This window comes from Manis javanica, chromosome 2, assembly GCF_040802235.1.
Source record: "Manis javanica isolate MJ-LG chromosome 2, MJ_LKY, whole genome shotgun sequence".
NCBI classification, from domain to species: Eukaryota; Metazoa; Chordata; class Mammalia; order Pholidota; family Manidae; genus Manis; species Manis javanica.
This window is the reverse complement of record NC_133157.1, coordinates 105,821,951-105,844,540: the sequence shown is the minus strand read 5'-3', so window position 1 is coordinate 105,844,540 and position 22,590 is coordinate 105,821,951. Positions and strand designations below refer to the sequence as shown.

Genomic DNA, 22,590 nt, shown 5'->3' with positions numbered 1-22,590 from the left:
GGATTAACTCATGCAGTAGCATGTATCAGCACTTTATTCCTTTTTATTGTGGAATAATATTTAATTATAAGGATAGACCATATTTATCCATTTATCAGCTGATGGACATTTGAGTTGTTTCCATGTTTGGTAATTGTGAATAATGCTGCTATGAGTGTTTCTGTGCACATTTTTGTGTGGACATGTGCTTCCAGTTCTCTTATGTATAAACCTAAAAGTACAATTGCTGGGTCATATGGAAACTGTCTTTTACTTTCAAAGGAACTGAAAAAAACTGTTTTTCAAATTGGCTCTACTGTTTTGCAGTTTTCTGCATCCTTACCAAACCAACACTCGTTATTCTTTGCCTTTTTTATTTTAGCCATCCTACTGGGTGTGACATGGTTTCTCATAGTGTTATTTTTTAAAACTTTTAGTGATGTGCAAGATACTTACAGAATAGTGCACAAAGTGACCATACTTGTTGAACAAGCTCTTAGTTGTGAAAAGAGAATCTAAAGCAAAACAGTCCATTTTTATTCTCTTACAATCATTACCTTACCTACCCCATTTCAAAAGCAATGACTATCCTTATTTCTAACAGTATACATTAGATTTTTTTGTTTTTGTTATTTCATAAAAATGTAAATATATGTCATGTAAATTGAATCACCTTAATTTACAAATGAAATTGCTTTCTGATGATTAGACCATAAAACCATGAGTGCAGATTTTAAAAGAAATCAGTTAGAAACCAGCCTGCTTGTCTTACTTTCCTTCTGCCATTCCTTATTTAGTTTATTCATATATACACACATACATTTTTTTCTATCTGGCCCATTATGTTCTTTTTACTCTTTTTTTGCCTTATTTGGCATTAATAATATTTCATTTTGTTATTATTCCACTCTCCTTACTCTTTGCCTGTTAGTTGTTCACTGTTCACTATTTCTCTATACTTTTGGTAGTTTTTCTACCAATTACAATATACATCCTTGGCTTATTACAACCTAATCTAAGTTATTCCTTTTACCTTTCCCAGACAAAATAGGGAATCAGCTCCTTCAGCTGTATTTGCCCTCCCCACTGTCTTCTTCATTACATTTTAATTCAGTGTATATATCTAAAGCCCATGGGACAATATTATTATTACTACTGTCTTGTACCATCTATATTAATTTAGATTTATCTACATATTTACTTTGCATTGCTGTTCATTCTGTCATTTTTGTGCTTCTGCTTAAAAAGTCCTTTAACATTTCTTTTATCATAGGTCTGGTGAGAAGGAATTTTTTTCAGGCTTTGTTTGGTGTGAAATACCTTTATTTTATTTCACATTCAAAGGCATATTTTTCTCAGAATGCAATTCCAGTTTTCCCCCCACTTAGCACTTTAATGATGTCATTCCATTATTTCTGGTTTCTATTATTTCTGCTTTGAAGACAGTTGCAGACTTGTTGCTATTCATTTGTAGGTATGATCTTGTTTTCCCTCTGGCCATTTTAAGATTTGTGTGTTTTAGGTTTTCTAGTTAGACTCTGAAGTGTGTCTGTTCACTTTGGAGTATATAGTACTTCTTGACTTGGCAGCCAAGTATCTTCCATCTAGTATTACTTCTGTCTTCTCCCTTTATGTGACTCCAAATATCTGTATATTAGATCCCTTTTCTATGACCCAAAAGTCCTTTGTACTCTTTTCTGTATTTCCATTCAATTTACTTTACAAGCCTTGAACTCAATATTTTCTTCTAATCTTTTATCTAGGTCGTTTATTGTTTCTTCTCTGGTGTCCAATCTTTATTCTGTTAGGTCCAGAATATCTATTTCATTCTTTTTCTAAAAAAAAAGATTCCAGTTCTCTGGGGAAACTCTATATTATTAACTTCTCATTCCTTGGACATATTGATTATGGCTATTTAAAATCTGTGTCAATCATAAATACAAAGAATAAAAATACTAACCCTAACAGTACTTTATAAAAAAGCTAGAGTTAGATATGAGAGTTGTTTTTGAATTTTAAAAAATCAAAATTATATATATTCTTTTATTAATTTTTGTTTTTAGTACAACAGGAGGTATTCTAACAGCCAACTGCTGCTAGAAAAATGTCTGAAGATGAACTCAGAAGCAAACCTATGTGAGGCCTTTTAGCTGTGAACAGGGTGGAGCCCGATATAGCAGCTCTGAGTTTCCTTTTGTGCTTCAGTTTGTCAGCTTTCTGAGAACTAGACCATGACTTTGTTCCCCTTTGTTACTGCAGTGAATAGCATACAAAAGAGCTCAATAAGCAAGAGTAAGTCAGGAGTGAGAAGGAAGTCCCCAGTGCTTATGAACTGTGACCTGAGAAAGTGCAGGGGTCAAAAGGAGAGCAAGGGTGCATCACAGTGAGTCTGTGCTTTAATAGAGGGTAGGGTTTCCTTTTTTAAAAATGTTAAGCATGTTAAGACCTATGTCTATCAAGCCTTTGGGACTATTTCTGTAAGATGGTCTAGAAAAATGGGCTTGCTCACTCAATGAGAGAGAAACCTGACATTTCCCCATAGTTATCTTGCTGTGTGTGAGTATACTTGTAACATGTCTGCGCCAGATGCTCTGCTGCCATCCTTTACCCCTGTTTCATGAGAATTAGCTCCACTGAATATAAAAGAACCTTTCAAAAATTAATAATAGAAAAAAGTTTCTTTTTTTATTTCAACTATTTCATAAAAGTAAACATCCCCCTGTTCTCCCACCCCACCCTGCCCCAGTCCATCATGCTTTTTAAACCAGTTTCTGGCACCTAATGAAAAATAGAGACAAAAACATAGTTCTTTTTCTCCCTAGTGAAATACTGCATTATTTGTTATTCATGAGTTCGTGTTTTCCTGGAAGATTGTTTGATGAAATATGTGGGTTATGTGCACCCTACCATTGCCCGGAGGCCTTTTAGATTTCCTCTGTTGGAGTGCTTTCCTATTGTTTTAATAAACTTGCAAATAGTTGTGGAGAAGAGCCTGGATGTTAGTATAATTAACCTTAGTACCAAGTCCCCGCAAACCCACTTCCAAATGAACAAATTTAGCATTTTTTAATACAGCAGGAAACCCTTCCTGGAATTAGGTAGTCTTCTGTCAAAGCAGAGCAGAGCCATGTTTTCTCACCAAAGAGAAAGGAGTGACAACCCTTCCTGTCATGAGGTCCTTGGTTCCCACTGCTGCGCTAGTAGAATTTAATTTGGGATTAAGCATCTGTGAACTGGCCTCCTGATTCTTCTTAGACCCACAGAGACATCTGTTTTCAGGAACTCAATAGAAAGGTTCTCCATTTGCATGACTTGAAATGAAGATGTACTGTCTAAGACCTGAGCTAAAGAACTCTGCCTTGGGAGGGACAGGCCTATTTTCAGAATTCGTGACAGGTATAGGAATTAACTTCATGTCTTAAAATATATTTCATATCTACATTTTTAAATTAATAACCTTCACTCATTTGACGCTTAATGATCTAGCAAGTTTGGAATATTTTCCAAAACCAAGAAAATAGAAAATAAAAGGTCTTGGAACCATCAAGATAGATTCCAAAGTGAGCTGGTGGTAGCATCTGCTCCTATTTATGGAATACTATGTGCCTAAATTCTTTGTAGCAAGAAGTCATTACTCTGGAGCCAACCTCCTGGGCTGAATCTAGTCCCTTTCAGTTACTAGCTGAATGGCTTTCTGCAAGTTACTTTAGCAGTCTGTGCCTCAATTTTCTCATCTTGAAAATGTAGATAATAGAATTGATACAGGATTAAATGCATATTAAATTAATACTTGTACAGCAATTAGAACAGTGCTTGGCATATAGTAAAACTCAGTAAATATACTATTTATTATCTTATTTATTCCTACTTTGTTGTTTATTATCTCAGATTCTTGCTTTTCATGCTTCATGATCTAATTTCCATATATGTTGGCAATTGAAATCATAATAGAGAAGGGAAAAGACACTTCTAAGTCCATAATTTATAAATATGACAACTGGCAGCTCAACATAAAGAGGAAAAAAAAAACAAAGGGCTAAGCATAAGAACTCACAAAGTATAACATTCTAGGTGGTTTCATGTATGAGAAAATAGCCATAAACTTTCAACAGCTCCAGAGGTATTAATGTATTTCAAAACAGTTCGGGATCTACTTCAAAGTTATGATTCTGACTCATGAAGAAAATGTTAAATTCTAATTAGTTTTGAGCAGCCAGAAAGTATTTTATACTTTAGGAAGATTCCAAAACTAAGTAAAATAAAGAAAGAAAGAAATGTATCTAAAGGTCCATTTCTAGAAGATTTTGAGTTATATCAGTGTAATTGTATTTGCTTTTTTTTTTTTTTGCTTTCTCCTTTCAGTCCAAATTAATTTTCTTCAGAATTATATGTAAATGTTATTCTTAGGCACAAGCATTGTTTCCATTAAATATCAAATAAGACTTCCCTGGTATATATCTAATTTTAGCCTTCATTTTTAGCCATTGCTAATGTGGGATTAATATATAAATCAAGTATAGAAATCAAATGTATAATCATATATGACTTGATTATTTTTCCTGTAATTCCTGATAAGTGATCAAGAACAGAACAAACAAGACCTAACAGTTTCTGTGACCTAATTGCCCTTGCTATTGTTTCAATACCATATAAGACATTGCCCCAGGAGACTGGAGACTGCCGCAGATTAGAGTTAGTTAATGATTGTGTATTACATACCTCCTACAGAATTCTAGAATTCTATTGTTGTTAACATTTATTTGCTCAGTAAATACGAAGGCTGCCCTCTCAGCACCACCACTCTTGCGTTGTCACGCCTTGTGGCCCCTGGCTGGTCCTTTCGGATCTTTGGATCTTTGATATCTCATCGTGTCTCCTCCCTTATCTGCGGATCAGAAGCAGGGAGGGACCGACATCTAAATTGCTATAGTTCATCCATACGAAATCCTCATGACTCTTGAGCTGGCCCCGTTTGAAGTAGAAAGATTTAGACTCAGTTATGTTTACCAAGAGTTGAGATGAATTTTATGTCATGCCAATGATGTGTTTGCATTTTGTTGAAAATTTTCACATCGATACTAACCAAGAATAGTGGTCTATAGTTTTGTTCTCCTCTATTACCTTTGTCTGACTTTGATATCAAGGTATCAAGGCCTCATAAAATGAGGAAGCGTTTCACTTCAATATTTCAGAAGAGTCTGAAGAATACCAGTGTTAATTCTGTAAATGTTTGGTAGAATTGTACAATGAGACTATCTGGTTCTAGGATTTTCTCTGTTGGGAGATCTTTTATTACTGATTCAGTCTCTTTACTAGTTCTAAGTCTGTTGAGAATTTTTATTTCTTCATGACTCAGAAATACAAAGTCCGTATGTTTTTGGGAATCAACCTTTGTTGCTTGAAGCTCTTGGCTGCTATCTCTTCCCATCCAGATTTGGCTTACTCCTAGAAGCCAAGCTTTGATCGTGGATTTCTCAAGAGCTCTCCTTAGTAAATCTCTGCTGGTGGCTTGATGTGCGTGGGCATTTTAGATTCATCCAAAAGGGCATCCAATCTTTGTGAGCAGCTACCTCAATCATGGGGGTACTATATGTCTTGACATGAGAAGCTCAGTGTTTACCAAAGGCTATCTTGGAAGAGCTACCCTCATGGAGCAAATGCTGCTTTTTCCATTTATACCCTCTTGGACTTCTACAAAGATGAAGTAGAAAGATTTAGACTCAAATGTCCAAAATGAACATCTTGAATATCTACAATTGATATTTTAAATGAATGTTAAATTAGAATAAAATTCTGAAGATTTTCTCCTTTATTAAGTGAGGATCTATTTTAAATTCTAAATCCTAAATTTTCTCCCTAAGGAGAAAAATTATGAAAAGCAGCTTCTCTGTCCAAACACAGGAAACATCAGTTGAAGAGTTACCATGGTGATGTAGATTTTTAAAAGCTTGGCTCCTGAACTAATTGTCTAGTCTTGAAAATGTGTAAGCTTGGTTGGGAGGTGGCAGAGTTTGAGTAGGTATGGAATGGTCATGGTGGATAGAGTGAGAAAGTATGGTGGTAAGTGCAGATTTACAATCAATATAAAAATAAGCCAGGATAACTTGTATATTCCAAGAGGAGCAACAGCATGGTAGGTCCCGTACAGGTGCCACAGTCTTAGAGGACAGCAAGATGATATTTTTTTATTGAATTTAACTGACTGCATGTTTTTTCTTTCCTTTGAGAATAGAAGATAATTTAAGAATAGAGCAAAGAGGTTGAGATGACTAATAATTCATTTTGCTGTGTTCCCCATAAAAAATTAGGAAGCATTTTTAATTTTTAAGTTCAAGGGAACTTTATATTTGGTGATATTTCTCTAATGAGCTAGATGTTTTTCAGCCTTCAATTTTCTTTCAGCTTTAGAGCTAACTTACAGTAAAGAGATATTCTTGTCCAGTAAACTTCCAGATGTGCCTTAAACACTTAAGATTTTGGCTAAGCAGTGTTGCAGTGCTGAGTCATATTATCAGGAATTAGTGCTGTTTTAATGACTAGTATTAACCTCCAAGTTCCAGTGAGGTAGTACATTTGAAGTATGCTTTAAATTATTAATAGTATTATTAGTATCTAAGACTTAGAATACCTGGATGATTTTTTTTGCTGCATGTTTAATAAATGTAATTCACAAGAAATTCCAAGTTATGCTCATAGTATCACAGTCTAGATAATGAGATGATGATACCACACTGAATTACTCTTGTCAGTATCCTTTCTTTCCTTCTTTCTGCCTCGCCTCTTAGCACTAGAATGTCCAGTTTGTACCTAATTCCTTCATTGCCTATAGGCACTCCCTTAATGATCTAGTCTTATCTGGTTTTATAGCTTTATTTATGACCTTTATGCAAATAAATCCCAAATTATACAGCCAGCATCTCTCCTCAACAACATACTACTTTATCAGATTGCCTATTTGATGTCTAGAATTAAGTTTCAAATAGACACTTGCACTTAAATGGCTTCTGCTTTTCCCCCAAAATCTGCTCCATCTGCAGCCTTCCCAGCCACCTACAGCAACTCCATTCACAGGGTTACTCAGGCCCGCAACCTTGAAGTCATCCTTTATTCTTTTCTTCCTCTTATACCTCATATTTAACCTATTAGGATATGTTGGTGGTTCTGCCTTCTTCAAACTGTATCTAAATCTGAGTGAATGATTGTTCTCCCAAATTAAAAACTAAGTCTCAGAGAAGAGAATAGCTCAAATTCACATAGCTAACAAGTGAGAAAGTCAGAATTCAGATCTCTATATTCTGCCACAGATAGTTAATATGCTCTTTCTACACTAGTGCTTCTCCAAAGTAAATGTTATAATTGCCTTTTTGTTTATACAGTTCAGAAATATGATCTGACCTATCAATATTGGTGGATCTTTATAAACAGTATATGTTATTTCAATTAGGTTCTGTGGAAATTCTCTAGGAACACAATAGTTATTTCAGAAATACTTGCTAACTTGAATTTGATTTGTACTTAACTGCTCTTACATTTTGCTCTGGGTCAAGAACTGTGTTTTCAATTGAAAGATGTAATTGTATATCTGTGTGTATGGGTGAAAAAAGAGGGCTGTTAATGAAAAAATATTCATGAAGCTCTTCTATAAAACTTTTTCAAAGATCTTGCTAAATTTCTGTGAATTTAGAGCATACATTAATTAGCTCCTTCTACCCTTATATATAAATACTTTTCTGTTTGCTGGAGTTTTCATGATATGTAACACTGATCTTGATGTTAATCATTAAAGCTTAAATTGTGGAATTATTATTTAAATTATTTAGAATTTTCTTTCAAGGGCCTCTGTATCAGAAGGAACTTTTATATCTTTTAAATCCAGTGGATTTTAGACTCTTTAATCAATTATCATGGTGAAAAGGGAAAGTATTGGGATCTTGGTAGAGCAGTTATCAGAAAGGAAATTTCAGTGTTGATCACATTCTTGAAACACCCGTTTTACTGACTGATGTACTGTTTGTACTTTAATAGAACGTCTTCCATGTTTAGGTAATTGAATGTACCAGAATGAGTATGGTAAACTGAATTTTGGGAGGATTAAGGGATATTCTTGAAAAAAACCAAGATTAAGCTTTGGGGAGATTTTATCTACTGGTGTCACATATTTGGAAAACTGATCATTGTTTTTCTTTATGTACATGTAGAATATTTATCCATAAAATTGAGTTTGGGTATAGAGTACTTGGGATTGTTATTTGATCTTTCCTTTCTCTTCTAAATTTGCATTTTAAAGTTCACCTCTTTCGTTACTTTATCAATCTGTTTATTTTGTTCCAAGGATGAAATCTGATGAATATTTAACTCATAAAAGCAGTTTTCACATCTCAAGTCATACATATCTCTCTGTCTACCTACCTACCTACTTGCCTTTGCTTTGATAGAAATACTTAGCATGAAATTCCTTTTAAAAGTCTTTGGAAATATTTCTTAAAGCACTAAGATTGCTATTTGAAGCATGAAAAACAAAAACTATGTCCAAAAGATACTCCCTGTGGCAACCGAATGAGTTAAAGATGGGTGGCAACTGCAGCTGTAATGGCATATATTTAGAAGGAAACTCAATTTGCTGCTTCTAAAACAAGTGTGTTGGCAAACAAATCTAAAATAAAAGTTTAAAAATGAGATATTTTACTTCTGGAAAATGTGATACTCTGTTACCATTTGCAGTGATAGATATCTATAGGTCTTTATACTGTGATATAAACTATGATCAACTATACTGCTGTCTTTTCTTTCTCATAGTGTATGCCAATTAAAGGCCTGGGATTCGTGCTTGGAGCCTATCAGTGTATTTGCAAAGCAGGATTCTATCATCCTCGAGTCTTCTCAGTGAACACCTTTCACAGTAAGTATCCTTTGCTTCTTGTGCATATATATGAATACACATAATATCTACCATTATTAATTTTCAGATTTTCTTTTTAGCCTTGTTGCAGTTATTTAGTTAAATCCCCACTGGATTGTTCACTTTAGGTATATTTTAGCTTTCAAAACATCCTTAAAGTCTAAAAATACTGTAGTTGCTTGGTAAGATCAGCTGGGATTCCACTCATTGAGAGCAGTTGCTACCTTGTCAGAGGGCCACGTGGCTAAGACCTTAGAGTGTCCTCTAAGAGCTGAGAGCACAGCCCACCAGCAGCAAGCAGGAAAACATGGACATCAGTTCCACAACTTCAAGAAGCCAAATTCTTCCAACAGCTTGAATAAACTTGGAAAAAGACCCTGAGCTCCACATGCGAATCTCACCTCAGTCTAGTGAGACCCTGGAGAGAGAACTCAGTTACTCTGTGCCCAGACTTCTGATCAGCAGAAACTGGGAGGTAATAAATAGGTATTTTAAGCCCCTAAATTTCCAGTTTCCAGTAATTTATTATACAACAATAGAAAACTAATACAATAGCAATGATGACAGCATATTTTCAGGATGGGTATGATGCTTTTCCTTATGTGTGTGTGTGTTTGTGAGAGAGAGAGAGAGAGAGAGAGAGAGAGAGAGAGAGAGAGAGAGAGAGTGTGTGTGTGTGTGTGTGTGTGTGTGTGTGTGTGTGTGTGTACACCAAACTATGTCAATACCAGAGCTACTTTGGCATTCTTCACATTTATGGTCCAGACATATGATTCAATACTGAAGGATTAAGCAAAAAGGTTTTAGCTTATGTTCTGTGAAGGTATTTTGTATCTGGTTTACCCACATTTGTTCTCAGCTTCCACTGTGTGACTGAAATAAAACATTTAAATATTTTAAATCCAGAGAATGACTATGCCATTTGCTTATAACACCACCAGGAGGAACTAGTTAACCTTTAACAACTTATCTTTATTTAATTTGCACACTCCTACTTTCTTCCTCATTTTAAAATCCAGTGTTTCTCACTGGACCTATTTTCCCTAAGAAAAAGTCTGCTCTTTGCAGAAGTCTAACTTCCATGCCGTACACACTGCAGCCATGGGAAAGAGGCCACTGTTCTCAAAAAGAATCTATATTTGGGCATAGCTGTGATTCAGCTTTGACCTTCGCACATACTTAACCAGAACTCTCCTTCCTCAAAGACAGAACAGAAAGCTGGCTGCATGTTATAATTTGAAGTCAGTAAAGTGCTCTTTCACCAAAAATATCTTTTCTGATGGCCTTGTCAGTTTGCATGAAAACCCAGCATTACTCAGTCTTTTCCATGCAATGACCTGAACTCACCAGCATCATCTCCAAGGACTGTCCAGTCATTTTTTGATTTTTGCTTTATCACTAGAATTTTTACTACATATCTCTGAGTTTTAATATATTGTCTTTTAATCCTAGTGTCCAAGCAATTCATATGGGAAGTTGTTTTCACAGCTTCTTGAGGAGGCATCTATGAAATAAGCTCTGGGGCCAAGTGTAAAAAGGCGTTGAAGAACAAAAGATGAGGCATCAGATGTAAAAATGTCAGCTTAGTACATGGCATATAATAAGATGTAGTTAAATATGTGAATAAATAAACAAATGCATACATACACATATAGAAACAAACATCAGGGATATATATAAAGAGATCATTCTTAAGCACCACTGGTCGTTAGCACTTTGTCTCACATATTTTATTTTAGGATTACTAATTTCTCTAAACTATAACTTTTGAAGAATGGATTCTATGTGGATCTGATGATAGGACAGCAAATGTGCCCCGACGCAGTGCTGCATTGAGTAGAGCAGTAGAAACACTCGTTGGGAGTTAGAGGCAAAAGGAGGAAATTAGTACAGTCTTGTACCCCATTTGGAGGGAGGAGCTAAGATGTGGTGGTGACATCTTAGAGAAACCGTAAGTGTGACGGTTAAAACTCTTCATTAAAATATGAAATGATTTAAAATCTTTATTTAGACCAAGGCCCACAGTAAACAAAAGGCTTGTGAAGACCAGCAAGGCTGTGTTCAAATGGCAAGATTTAAAACTATGCTGACAGACCAGAGACTGTGTTCCTGGCGTCTCTCTCGAAGTTGGCAGCCTGATGTGAGATGATAGGATTTGACATCTGGATAGTAGCAGGATTTCAGAACAACCAAGTGCTGATGTATAACTGTCTCTTCAACTCCAGGTTGTTCACCTCCAGGTTGATGAAATACAAGCTCATTACAAGCTCATCTTTCTCAAACCCATCTCTCTTAGTGTGAATTCTGTCTTCAGTGAAACCTTTTTTCTTTTCCTCATATACATTTCCAGATAAACTCAACTTACAAATGACCTATACCTAAAAATGACAATCCCTGCTTCACCAATTCTGGTGCTATTTATTGATAGTGGGGGAAAAAAAGAAAAAAAGAAAAGTAGAGATAGTAAAGAGATGTCTCAGAAGAAAAGAAAGGGAAGCTTTTGGAAAGCAGGTACAGTGTAGGGATGCTGAGTCCTAAGTAAATTGTTTAGCAAGACTAACCTATGTCTGGAATAAGTGTATCTCTCCTCTTTTTTCATAGTCGGAGAGCTGGAGATGACTTGGCTCTCTGCCGATGAAGATCAGTACCAGTCTCTAGCGTCAATCCTATACTTGGAACAGATCAGAAGAGCTTGAACATCATGTTCTCATAATCAGCATCATCACTTTTGCTATTGATCTGACTTCAACTTTATGGTCTGGTTCACTTTGGTGTTTTGTAGAAACTTAGTCCTACTCAGTTTCACTCCAGTTGTAGTAGTAAAATTTTCCATCTAATGTCCTATGCTTTTGTTTTTGCCCCATTCCTTTGCCTAGTATTCAGCATTCATGTCTTCCTCCATCAGTCTTGTGTGTCGGGATGGATGAGTCCAGTCACTGAATGTGTCTGGTAGATGGATGAGTTCCTAGTGCTGCCAATCTTCTTGTTTTGACTATTGCACTTACCTGGTTTATCTCTGACTATGTTCTTTTCAACTATTGGGACACACTCCATGCCATGTTGGACTTGCCTGGTTGCCATATTTCTACCAGAGCTGAATTTCTACCATAGTTTAACACAGTCTTTAAGAGCATGGTCTTTGGTATAAGTCTAACGAGTTTGAATCCTGGCTCTTCTACTTAATTGTACCATGCTGTATTATTGAACTTCCTATCCTTCATTCATGTCATAGGTAAAATTGGGATAATGTCACCCACTTCATAGAATCTTTCTAATGATTAAATGAGGTACTAAATATAAAGGTCCTGTTAGAGTAGTTAGCACATATCAAATGCTCAAAAATATTTTTATTTTTATGATTACTATTTGGGAGCTTGTGTTCTTTCTGTTTATCTTCCCCTCTCCTCACATATTTTCCCCATTTTCATTCCTTTAGGATCTGTTCCACTTCTCAGCAGAGGTGCATATTTCCAAGCCCCAGATTTTTTCAGTTTAGTTTGTTCTTCAAATGGATCCTGCTCTGAGATAACATTTAGTCTTCTAAAAATCTTCCTTCACTTTTACTAGCTGAAATTTTACTTCAACAGGTTTTTTTTATATTTCTACTTATTTATATTGTTTTACTTTATTAGACTTCTAATTAGAGATTCACTTTTCTTAACAATTGTCTTCCCCCAAATATTAAAAACCTCTGGCAGGAAAATCTGACTATCAATCATTTACACATCAGCTCAATGTGGTAGGTAGAATGATGCCTCCTAACCCCCATAAGAATGTGCATGGCCCAGTTTTCACAAATGGTGAATGTGTTATTACCTCACATGACAAAAAGGGACTTTGCAGATGTGATTAAATCATGACCTTGAAATGGAGAGGTTATCCTGTATTATCCATGTGGGCCCAATCTAGTCAGTCCTGAAAAGCAGATAATCCACTGGCTGTGGTAAGAGATAGAAGTGAGGACACAAGAAGGGCCACAGAAATGCTACCCTGCTGGCTTTGAAGATGGAGGGAAGAGTCCATCAGCCAAAGAATGTAGGTGGCATCAGGAAGCTGAAAGAGGCAAGGAAATGAAGTCTCCTAGGTTTTCTAGAAAAAAAATACAGCCTTGCTGAGACCTTAATTTTTAGCCCAGTGAGACCCATGTCGAACTTGTGAGCACATACAGACAAAAGAGTGAATGTAACCATATTTCATATAAGATGCAATAAAAATTTGTTTAAGACACTGGTTTTGTCCTAGAGCCCATGTCTACCCTAGCACTAATAGAAAAGCAGTGCACTCAGTTAGCTTGTTTCCCACCCAATGTTCATCCTAGTATTCACAGTAGACCATAGTGCTTTTCCTAAAGCACTTATTCACAGTTCCAAAATATTAACTTGGAATGATTTATAATCTGGTGGGCTCTCTTAGTTAAGCTTGCTTTTGAGTCAGACACACCTGGGTTTGCATCTGGTCTCCACTCATTAGCAGGAGACTTGGGCAAGTTTCTCATACATTCCGAGACTTTCTTCCCATATTCATAGAGCAGGAATAGTGAAATCTATCCCCTTGGTAGCTGCGAGGAATGAGTGAGAGAGCCCATGATACACCAAAATGATGGCAATCACTATCTTAAGGTGAATAACAGGAATTTAGTCCTATTTACAGTATTTATGTATTGGGTGTTGCTGGGGGTTGAATGAATAAATTGTCAGAAGGCAAAAAAGTCTATTTGTGTTTAACAACTTTATTATTTGTATCAGAATCTTTCCAAGATCTACCTACGTTGGTATTTTGTCCAAAGACCGCTAAAGTCACTTGGAAGAAATAAAAATCTAGGAGACAATTGAAAAGTGAATATAAGATTTATAGTTATACATATAAAAATCCAGGGAAAGACTGAATTCTGACTATATTCATGGAAAGGGAGTATAGCTTCCTTTAAATTTTTTGCACTGGGCTTCATTTTGAACTTATTTTCATAGCCAGCTCTTCATGATAAACATATATGAAAGTATGTTAGCTAATCCTCATTTCAAGATATGCAAATGTGCATTCATGTTTTAACAACAGGAATCTTCTCAGATAGTGGTCTAACTCTTCTCTCCTTGTGAATATTATAAATATCGAACCAAATACACACAGACATCTAAATGTGCTGGAGCTACTCATGTGCCTGTACTTTTTCCACTTAGCTTTTGGTTGTGATTTTATCCAGTTTAAGACTGGAGTCAGATTACTTCATCATCCTAAACCAATAAAATAACAAATAGATTCTCCCACAGTTAGCTCATTATACCATTTTAACGCCACACAGTGATTGATGAATATGTTCCTTCCAGTTCTAATGTAAAAGCAAATAGTGTGTACGGAAAGGAAGGAGATGTTTACCCTAATAACAGTTTCAGATGAGTGTTATTTGTACTGAAAGCTAATACTGAACTTTCAGTGTCTGACTTGACTCTCTGTTACTGCCAACTGAATTATGTTCATCGTCTGTGACTCATCTTTTTCTCCCATGCCTGTAGGAAGGAAAGAGGAGGGGGTCATAACATACTGGTACATGGGCTGGTCTTGCCTTTGTCCAATTATGTCATTCTCTGCCAGAACCAGTTCCTATCACTGAGGGCCATACCTCCAAGAAGGGACCTCTGATTGGTTTGTTGATTGATTTGTATATCTGGAAAATCCATCTGTCAAAAGAAGATTACTGCTGCTGACTATGTGCCAGACATTGTTTTAGGCACTGGGGAAAAAACTGAGAAAAAAAAATGAGGTTTCTAAGCTTCCAGGAGAGACCCCCATCTTCTCAGAATATATTACTGTACACACACACAATAAATAAAGGCAGTCTTGAGCAATACAACCCACTGTCCAATATTAGTAAATTAGGTCATGTGTAAGAACTTTAAGATTTAACTGGCCTTAAAGTGTAGACAATGATTTCAATCTAGATATTCAAATGTGCAAATGTTATGTTTTTGCTCCTGTGAAAACACAGTTTTATACTACTGTTACTTAAGAATCTTAATCAGCAAAACTCTTATACTGTAGTGATTTTTCTACTAAAGGCTTATTCTAAGAAGACCTAAAGTATATAACTTCTGCTTCAGTACCCCCTACCCTCTTCAATTCATTCTTTTCTAAATCAGGAGCAGTATTTTTCTTTCATAAACACAGAAAGAAAACTTTCTGAGGCACATTTTCATGATATGTTCCACAAGTCCTAAAAATGTGGGTACATTTTGATAATACCAGTTTGATACTTTCAAAGTTTATTCCAAGGAAATATCAATCTAAGAGATTAAGAAAATGTATATTTTTATTCTTTTTAAAAAAGGAACAGGAGGAAAGAAAAAGGAGCAGGAGAGAAATATCCCTTCAATTTTTCATTGATTAAATCTTCAGTTCAGAAAACCAAAAAACTGATAATTTGAAGAAAATTTCCAAAAAGTTTTAGTGCTTGCTCAGCAATGACTGAAACTGCCACTTAAGTTTTTGTGATAGTAACATTTCTCAATATATACACCATGCAATAATTTTTTTTTACTCAGTAAGCATTCAAATAGAATTTTGCTACATGTTTTCTAATGTTACCTTCTAATTCCATTTGTTCCCTTCAAAGGAAAAGGATGTTATTACCTTGTTGAAGGAAAACATTTAAGACATTAATACTTAACATTTATAAGGGCAACTTTTAACTTATAACTAATACAATTTACTCTTTGCTGAACTTTTTTGTTGAACAGGTATTAATAGCTAGGAATGACAACACTATTAACCAAAAGTCAGATTTAACAAAAGTGCTTGGATGTTGAAGCAAATTAATTAAAACTGTATTTCTCCATTTTTTTGGTTATTTTGAATTGTCTGACTTATTTCAATAGAAAAATTTATAATCCTCAAATGAGGTGAAATATTTAGAAAGTCGATAGTAGGGTTAAGTGTTCTAATTTTATTAGAATACCTATAAGTAGTACAACGTTTAAAAGAACATAAAAATAAAGGATTCACTAAGAAACCGTCTCCATTTTCTAATTTAATGATGGAGAGTAAAATATTTTACTTTATTTTTCAATGTAAAATAATGTATCTGACAGTAATATACACAATTTAATATTTTATTTATGTTTAATATTTATTATATGCATTTAATAGACGTTATTTCTCAATAGCTGTATGTTTGCTGTGCGGTACAATTTTTTAAATTTGCTAATTCATAGTTTGTAGAACAAAAATCTTAACAAAACTCACAAACTTTATCGGAGAAGTTTTTTGGGAGACTAAAAAAGTACTCTATTGTCTTAATCATGTTTCAGATCAGAGTAGAGACATGGCGTCTAAATGCAATGCATGATCCTGAATTTCATCCTGGATGGATAAAAATAGCTATGAAGAACATTACTATGAGAACTGATGAAATTTTAATATGAACTACTCATAAAAAATATAGTATCAATATTACATTTCCCAACTTTGATATTTGTAATATGATTTTGTATGATAGTTCTCTTTTCTTAGAACACACAAACTGAGTGTTTGTGGGTAAAGGGACATAATAACTCTAATTTACTTTCAAATGGATTCAGAAAAAAAATGTATACATACAAATTTGTAAACATCTATCGAGAATATGAATAAGGTAAATATTGTAGAGTATAAATAATTAGTGAATCTGGGTAAAGGATATATGGGATGTTTTTTTATTTGATAAATTTGATGTTTACATTTTGTAAATCTAAGGTGTATAGTGTTACTTTGATACATTTATATATTGTAATATTGCCATTGAAGCAATATTTATCAGTAACATCACTATAATACAATATCATCTATATCATTATACTATACATTAGATCTCTATGACTTATTTACTATTCATTAGAAGTTAAAACACCATTGGTTTTTCTCCCCCACCCTCCATTCCCTGGTAACTACCATTTTATACTGTGTTTTATAGGTTTGGCTTTTTTAGATTCCACATTTAAGTGATATCATACAATACTTCTCTTTCTTTGACCTATCTCAGTATAATATGCTCAGTGTCCATCCATGTTCTCATAAATGGCAGGATATCCTCCTTTCTCATGGCTGAATAATACTCCATTATGTATATAAACCACATCTTTTTTTATCCATTTATATGACATTTTTATACTATTCTTGCAGCTTTTCTTTACAGTTCAAATGATATCAAAGTTGAAAGCTACAAAAATCTAATTTCCCGAACATTATATTTTAATTCAGAGGTCTAAAATTTTTGAGTAAGTGTAGCATTGTTTGGTTAATTAGATATTTGGGATTTGGGACAAAAATTCGCCTTGTTATTCTTTGTTATCTAGAGAGTCATGGTTTTAAAATCGTTGTTTTTATTATAAAAATATTGCCTACTCATTGAAGAAACTTTGAAATGCATAAAAAAGTAGAATTTTAAAAACCATTTGAAAATCTTTTGGTCATTTAATTCTTTAAATTTATGGTTTTTATATAAATTTATGTATGTGCTCTTTCTAGAAATTTGTCATTATATTCACTTTAAATATTTTACATAGTCTTCTTGAACATAATGGTAATAGTTACAGAATTCCATTGAATACAAATGTGCTATGGTTTACTTTCCCATTCCAAAGTTTACATTTTACTGGTTTATGTAACTATAAAATTATATTTATATAGAAAGGTCCAGATATTTTATGTTTTTCTGATGTCAATGTAGTAAAATTAAGGTAAGCAAATAGGTTAAAATTATATTTATATAAAAAGGTCCAGATATTTTGTGTTTTTCTGATGTCAATATAGTAAAATTAAGGTAAGCAAATAGGTTAAACATACAGTTCACAAATGGTCACAATTTGTCTTGACAGGCTCATGTTTGCAGGTTAAAGTTCTAGTTCCTCAGATGTCCTGTGGTGTTACTATAACCTTCTTCCCATGTCCTTCTCTGTATTTTTGCTTAGGGTAGCTTGGTCACTCATGTAATGAACTGAAAGGCTGCTATTGCCAAAGCTAAGAGCAATTCATATTTGCCAGTTGTCTTCAGGAAGTATTTGTTTTATCTTTCCTTTATTTCAGGAAGTAAAGTTCCAAATGTCATCTTTGTTTTCAAGCTTTAGTGAATCCTGTTTATGCAGGGTTTTTTTAGTTGCTCAGAATGAATTTTCCACATAAAATGATCATCCAAGATGATTTCTGACAGATTTTCCCATGGGTTCCAAAGACACCTGTAATAACTTATGTTCTTAACATATTTTTCTAGTTTGTGTCCAGCATCTTGAAAAATACCATTTTAAATAAATTCTTAAGCATAAATGGTTTGAGAGCATGAAGAAAGATTTATTGAGTTGAATGTTATTTTCAACTATACATTTGTATAACAGATCAGTTAACTTATTCTTTGGGGAGAGCACCTTCATCATTAGCAATTATTTGCTGAGTATACAGTATGCATAAAATACTGAGTTATATATTATTATTTAGTAGTAGTGTGATTTCTAGTAGCTGCATATATTCCCTTGTCCTGAATAGAGAAGTTTGGCATGTATTGAGAAAATATTTTTGGAAGTAGAAAATTACATAATCCTTTTTGTCCTACAGGAAACACTGAATGTAGAATGCTGTATCTTTAATTTGAGCTTTTTTGAGCTGTAGAAATCAGGTCTCTGACTTTTTTTCTTTCTATTTTTTTTTCTTTTTTTTTTCTCTCTATTTTACCACTTTGCATCCCTTAATAGAACCTCATAGTCAGATAAAGTTATTTGACTATGTCAAGTAAAGTTTATCACAGTCAAATTTATCAAAGTCAAGTTTATCAAAGTCAAACTTTATCATAGATAAAGTTAAGGCAGTTACTAAAGAAGTTTCTAATGATCACACTTTACTATTTAACATTTATGAGCTAAACGTGTGATACTTTTGAACACAGAGAATAAAATGTGATCATAATTTATTTCCAACAAATTGCCTTTTATCCATGAATAATGAATGTTCATCTAACCAACATAATTTAATATTACCTATGTCAGGAAATAAAGAATGGTTTGGAGTTATATCAATTTCCAGCCTTTTATCTAGCTTCAACTACTTCAGAAGACAATACCTGTTAACTCTTTTAGTCCTACCTGAGGAAGATAGATAATGGACTGTATGGGCTTTTTCTGTTTTAGGTCCTGCACTCATGATTGTATTTTGTAGCCAGGTATATTGGATCTTTGGTAATGTTAATCTAGGTTTGAAAATAAAGATAAAAGCATTGTCTTATTCTAACAGAGCCCACAATTTTTTGGGGCACAGTGTATAGAACTGTGGAACTCTAGCAGTAGTCATAGTAGACAGGCAGATAAAGATAGTTACAAGGCATGGAGCATCAGGAAGAAAAGAGAACAGAGACAGAATGAATCACACATGCAAAGTTCTCTGTGTTGGTATGGATCTTTGGATAGTAGTTTGGTGAAGAGAATAATGGGCAGGGTAGGTGCAAGTCCAGCTTTGGCCAGTGGAATGGACTATACAGTAGGACTGTTTGAGTTACTGTATTCCTGCAATTCTACTTCCCATTTTCTGCTTCAGTAGGTCAAATCTAGCAAATAACTCAGTCTCCTTAGTAAACTTGAATTGGGGACATTGTGATCACTATGAAAGAACCTTTGTTTGCATGAATAGCAAAATAAATCAATCTAGGAGGTACCATAATTAGGAAAGATCTATGAGCAACAAAATTGGGTTAGTGGGAGAAAGGTGTTATTATAATGCAGAACTGACATCTACATCTGATTTAAGAATAAGATTTTCTAGTAAAAAAAGGAAAGAAGAAAGCCTAATTTTTTGTTAATTATATAAATTTAATACCACAGAACTTTCAGAAAGAAGATACTCTGTTTTTAATTGCAGGAGAAAATTTTTCCTTTTTCTTTTTTTTCCTCAGCTATGTCTTTTAGAGAGGAAACAAATAACTAATCTTAAACCCAAACGTTTAGAATATTGCAGAATGTCTTATGGATCTTTAACAATATAAATATTGTTGCTGAATTTGGCAAAATCTGAGAAGAAAAACCATTTTTTGCCATTTTTTTTTTCAACATGAAATTAAGATTGTTCCTTTGGTGATGATTTAATTTTATGTTTATTGTGTCTCCAGATCTTAAAAACTCAATTTGGGCAGTTTGAACAGCCCAGTTTATTGGAGTATCTCACCATACTGCTATTCAGTTACAATCTATGTAACAAAAAAGCAAACTGGAGAGGATTCTATTCCTTAAAAGAAACAACTGGTAGCAATCATTGCATTCTCGCTTATCTTTAACAAATTGATTCAGACTAGTCTTATAAAGGAAAGAAAAGGACCACAGGCAAGAATTAACTGCTTCTACAAAGTAAATTGCTTGTGCATGTATAGGAAAGTATTTAACAACTTCATTTGAGTTACCTGTGTGACCTACCAAGTCCCAAGCTTGTTCACTTTCACCTAGCATGTTGTTTACATGTTGTTCGGGTCTAGGTGGCGCCATTCAGGTTGTCTGGGTAGTGCCAGAGACAGCTGACTTTGGAATTTAGAAACTATCATAAATTTTGTGTGTGCCCTGCATCCCATACTCTTGACTCACCACAGATTTAGACACGATGATTGTGACTGGGCATGCTGCCAGTAGTCACCCGACATGCCTACAGAATTCTTTCCTTTTCTGCCTCCGGGCATTCTGTGAAGCCAGCTAAGCTTGCTCGGCCTTTGTCCAGTGATTCCCAAAAGTAAGAATGAAGAATGAAGTGGAGTGAAGAAAGGTACAGGGAATAGAAGGCAATAAAAAGTGCATTATTGACTTGGATTATCACTGTGAGTCCTGTGGGCTCGGTTCTCCTGGGAGCTCTCTAAAACTGGACATCATGCCCCTCAGATTTTTTCTGCAAAGGACGGGAGGCTGGAGTATTTATGTAGCAACTCCCTTACCTCCCTCAAATCTTTTGATCAGATACCACCTTTACGATGAGATGTACCCTAACCTTTTTATTTAAAATTGCAGCCCCCACCGTAGCATGTCTGATGCCCCTGACCTTGTGCTACTTCTCAGTTTTACATACAATATTATTTGCCTATTATGTTGGTTGGTTGTGTCTGTTTACCTCACTGGAACGTAAATTAAACAGGCACAGAGATCTTTGCTTTTTGTTCACTGATTTATTCCACTAAAAGAAGGCCTGACACATGATCTGACAGTCAGAAAATAGTTGTTGAATAATAATTTGTTTCTGTTAAATGCTGTACAACTTGAGGTACAGTTCTCCCAGTTTTTCCTTTCTCATTCTAAAAATGATTTTGTGTACCTTACAGAAATATATAATATGCAACAGAATAACAAAGTTGAAGAAACTGGGCAAAAGTAAAATAAGGATCATGAAAAGTTAGGGATAAGGTTAGGTTTTCTAGAAGTGGACCATAGATTTGGTTCTAAACAAAGGGGAACTCTCAAATCTTGATCGGTTAAAAATGATCGAAAATTTTGCAAAGCTGCTGTACTTATAGCTAAAATGTGGCTATGACTGCTTGCTGTAGCCATGTTACAAAAACCAACAAGCTCAAATGGACAAAGCTGTTAACATACTGCAGTATTTTTCAGATTCAAGTCATTCAAGATGCAAAATAGTCTCGGCTCCTATCATCTGTGAGAATTTTATTTTTGCAGATATGGGTGAAGTTTCAAGTTTAATTTGTATTGAAAGTAAATAGTATGTACTACTTAGCTTATATGCAGCCAGGAGCTTCTTAAACTAATGAGAGAATACCCACCTATTGAACTGACACAAGAAAGCAAAGATTGGGTTAAGAAGGGCTGTTCAACAAACAAAGATTTTTCCATAGATACTTTTTCTTTACTAATTTAACTTTCGTTGTTCTGTTTATAGTAGTTGGGTTTGTTCAAGGAGTGTTTGCACTTATTAGGAATCACTGTCCTTTCTTGCCAAGTATCCAGTGTCTGTAAAACCATTACTTTTCTATATTTTGTCCATTTCTTTCATTGTTTCTAATGGGAAGATAAGTTCAACCCCTGTTCTTCCATTTTGGCCAGAGAGGAAATAGTGACCTCTATCTCCCAAATCTTACCTTAGAGATCTTGACATTTTTGTCAGCCTCATCCGACCATCTACATCCTTCATGACTATCTTAATCATTGTACTACAGTGATCCTTTCTGGTTTCACTTGCATGACTATCCCATTTATACTCAAGTTAGTTAATGCATTGTTCTCTTAATATCTGAGGCTTTCACACTTCATAGCTTTGACTTGTGTGCCTCATCATTCCTCAAGTTTGTGCCTGTATTACATACCTGTTGTTCACCCCTTCAAATGCTATTTTTGGCCCTGCCTCTTACTCGAGCCATTGCTATACCAATTTCTTGACAGCTTTGAATGATTTTTCCTAAGTACACTTTGTATTATGCTTTGCCCCAGACAGGAATTCCATGCCATACTTCTACTTTTCTGTTCCACTATGGGGCCCCACTGGTGTCATGGCACAGGATGCAGGGACCTGCCCAGACACGTGAGTGCACAATCCAGACGTGCACAGGAGTTTATGACAAGCCCACCTTTGATCAAGGAGTAAGGTTGACGTGGAGAACTGTTTCCCTCTTCATTCCCTTAGACTAACCCAGAATCAGGAGGTCTCTGAACTTGGGCACCAGCTCCTGGAGGGAGCGGAGGCTGTAGCTTATTGCAGAGCCTTGAATGAACTTTTCC

At 34.9% G+C, this 22,590-nt stretch overlaps 1 protein-coding gene and 1 long non-coding RNA gene across 2 annotated transcripts in view; one reads left to right on the top strand and one right to left on the bottom strand.

The window, feature by feature from the left end:
- GPR158 (G protein-coupled receptor 158) overlaps positions 1-22,590 on the top strand; it is a 375,355-nt gene that overhangs the window by 194,301 nt on the left and 158,464 nt on the right. Inside the window, exon 3 of the mRNA XM_037006036.2 lies at positions 8,776-8,878. Coding sequence (XP_036861931.2) covers positions 8,776-8,878 — 103 coding nt within the window. The remainder of the gene's footprint in view (positions 1-8,775; positions 8,879-22,590) is intronic.
- LOC140847783 (uncharacterized) overlaps positions 1-22,590 on the bottom strand; it is a 158,385-nt gene that overhangs the window by 34,769 nt on the left and 101,026 nt on the right. The window lies entirely within an intron of this gene.